General features: G+C 59.9%; 1 protein-coding gene across 1 annotated transcript in view; it reads left to right on the top strand.

Moving 5' to 3' along the window:
- The window catches only part of ADAMTS7 (ADAM metallopeptidase with thrombospondin type 1 motif 7), a gene marked incomplete at its 3' end in the record, with an annotated part of 49,447 nt that overhangs the window by 28,920 nt on the left and 17,429 nt on the right, over window positions 1–3,098 (top strand). Inside the window, exons 15-16 of the mRNA XM_009645387.1 lie at window positions 54–180; window positions 670–883. Of these exons, the coding sequence (XP_009643682.1) occupies window positions 54–180; window positions 670–883 (341 nt within the window). The remainder of the gene's footprint in view (window positions 1–53; window positions 181–669; window positions 884–3,098) is intronic.

Raw genomic sequence — 3,098 nt, 5'->3', positions numbered from 1 at the left:
CGGTGTTTCGGTTTGTTTCCCGTGGCGAGCCAAGGCCTTGCCTGTGTCCGCAGGGGTGCAGCGGCAGATCGTGCACTGCGTGGAGAAGCTGGCCGGCATTGTGGAGGAGCGGTACTGCGACGCGCTCACCCGCCCCGACGACCAGCAGAGGACGTGCAGCGAGGAGCCCTGCCCAGCCAGGTCTGCTGGATTTCCCCTCGCTCCTCAGCAAAGCTTTAATCTCCAAACTGCCCTACGGGGGTGACCGGAGGCAGGGGGACCTCGGTCGCTGCTGTGCCCGGGTTGCAGCAGCACACCTGCAGCTATCTGCACCCCTGCTTTTGCACCTCTCCTCTCCTTCGTGCTGGAGAATGGGTCCCAGACCCTGTCCTGGTCCATGGGATCAAATCCCTGTGGTTGCCCAGCCCCGCAGGGTATTGCTTGTCCGCAGACTGCGAGCTGCACGGGACGGCACCATCCTGGCAGGGCCAGGAGCCCCTCTCTGCCTCTGTGCACATAACCATCCCGGCACAACATGGGGGCTGCTCTGTCCCTCACCCTGGATCCCGGTGCCATGACCTTGGGCTGAAACACAAGCCGCAGTCGGGATGCCAATTCCCCCGGGACCCTGGCCCCCCCTTTTTTTTCGCTGGCTCGGGCTGAGCGGTTTTCCCCCCCGCGTTTCCTCAGGTGGTGGGTCGGCGAATGGCAGAAGTGCTCGGCCACCTGCGGCCAGTCGGGGCTGATGAAGAGGACGGTGCTCTGCATCCAGAGCGTGGGGCTGGACGAGCAGAGGGCCTTGCAGCAAGCAGACTGCCAGCACCTCTCCAAGCCAGATGCCACCGCGCCCTGTCACCGGGAGGTTCCCTGTCCCTCCCAGTGGGCCGTGGGGAACTGGTCCGAGGTGAGAAGGAGCGTCGGGGAGGTCCCAGTGTCTTGCAAAGCTGGCGGGAGCCGGGGACAAAGTGCCCCCAGGCATCCTCAGCCTGCCCAAGGGTGATGGGCGTGCTCCTGCTTACGGGGACAACTCGTGGACGCGGTTCTGCGGGCTCGCGTTGTAACACCAGCTCACACGGACGGGAATTCCGTGGCACGGGGGGGCTCTCGGCACGAGGGAGGAGCACCAAGCTGTTTGACTGCCCCATCCTCTCTGAAGGATGCTCCACGCTTGACTGCAAGGGGGGGCAGAAACAAGGGGGTTTCAGCCTTTCAATGTGTTTTGCAGCACCGTGAGCCTTCCCTTTTGTTTGGCAGAAGCCCTGAAGGCAATTCTTGCCCGCTGAAGCAGGGCGTTAGGGGCAAGCCGGGGTCCGGACGCACCGGACGTGCGTGTGCTTTTTGCAACGCTCCCGGGGGACAGGGGGCATCACGGCTTTTTGAACTTCTTTTTTTTTAAAAAGACAGCGAGAGACCAAAAAAATCCCCTTGTATAAAACACCATGGTCTGTGGAGACACCCTGTGCAGCCTCTATTTATTTTTGTATTTCTGTGGATCAGCTTCACCACAGGTTGAGGGGTTTAACCGGGAAATTACCGCTCCTAATTTAAGCAGCGGTTTCAGAACAGGGTTCAGCGTGACGGCGAGTATCGGGAGAGAAATGAGAGCGCCTGGGAACTGAGCTGGTTGCTAAGCTACAAACAGAATAAAAATGCGAACAGAAAATTTGAAGGCTAAATGAGAGCTATTTAGAAATATTTTTCGAGGGGCCCACAAAAGCCACAATTGCAGGGCTGAGAAAGGAGGCTGCGGTAGTTTAAAGGGAAAATCATGGATTGCCCGCGGGTCTGTGCTGTGCACGGAGCCAGCCCAAGCTCTCGCAGGCGTCCTCTGTGGTGTTGGCATCGGATCTGTGAGCCCAGGAAAAATGTGCTCGAGATTCGGAGAGATCTGTAATCCTTCTGCCCTCAAAGCAAGACGCTTAAAGCGAGAACTCTCCTTCTTCTCCATTTCCACCACCACCAGCAAGCAGAGAAATTTGAGGGTCTTGGAAGCTTCCCAGAAACATGGTGGTTCTGTCCAGCGCTAATACCAGGGGGTTGTTGGCTCTTTTGCACTCGCAGAGCCCCGGGCCGGGCAGCACGGACGCCGCTCTGGCGCTGGCCGCACCCAGGCAGCCTGCGAAGCCGAAGGGGTTGTCTGCGGTTTGGGCAGCCCAACCAAGTGCTTAAGCACTGGGACTTGGTGCCTTCAGAAGGACCCTAAGGCAATGGATATCCAGCTCCGTGGGCTTCCCGAAGAGGTTATCGGTGCACACAGAGGCGTTATTTGTTGCCTGTTAACACGCGCGGGACCGTGTACGGGAGCATCTGGCTGCTGCTGGCCGGAGCCCGTCCCACCATGCATGCTGCTGCGGTGCCTCCCGCGGCCGTGCGCTCGGTGCCGAACTCTCTCAAGCTCTGGGTGTTCCTCCGTGAGGCTCCTAACAACCATCGTTTCTTATCTGCATCCCAGAGGCTTTCCTGATAACCAAGCCTTAGCAAATAATCCCCCCCCCCTTCCCCCTGCAAGAGCTTTAATACTTGGAATTTATCTCCTGGGTGGAGCTGGAGGCATTTGCTGAGAAATTTTAGCTTAAGATGCACGCTGCAGGAGCTTTCCCTGATTTGGCCATCGCGGTAAGGAGAAGCAGCTTGCTTGCACCCCTCCTGCAGATGTTAGTGTGTGGTAGTGTTTTATTTGAGCAGCGTAGCTGGTGGAAATGCCTGGCGGCAGCCGTGTGTTCTTAGGGACTGTCCCTCGGGCTGGGCACAGTCCTCGGGCTCGCTTCTGCTCCGACCCGGCATTGCCCAGAGCTGGGGAGGCTGCACGGGGCGCGGGCCCCGGCTGCCGGGTCAGCATCTCCTGGGGACAGCCCCTGCCTGGGAGGAGATGTCCCGTGGGGTGGGCACCCACCCAGGAACCCACCAGCACCGGCGTGGGGAGCAGGGCAGGTCCCGTCCAGGCCCCCAGCACCTCGTGGGGACAGAACAAAGACGAGAAAGGCTCAAAATGCAGGAGCATACGGTGTCTGAGGAGCCGATCTCCCGGCCAGCCCAGCCCGGCAGCTCTGCCCATCCACCTTGACCTCCTCATTCCCCCGTGCCGTGCATCGAACCCTTGCCTCAGCCCACCCGGTGCC

The sequence above is a fragment of the Egretta garzetta genome, unplaced genomic scaffold, assembly GCF_000687185.1.
Source record: "Egretta garzetta isolate BGI_Z169 unplaced genomic scaffold, ASM68718v1 scaffold651, whole genome shotgun sequence".
NCBI lineage: Eukaryota > Metazoa > Chordata > Aves > Pelecaniformes > Ardeidae > Egretta > Egretta garzetta.
Note: the sequence above shows the minus strand (reverse complement) of the source record. Positions and strands in the feature narration are given on the sequence as shown.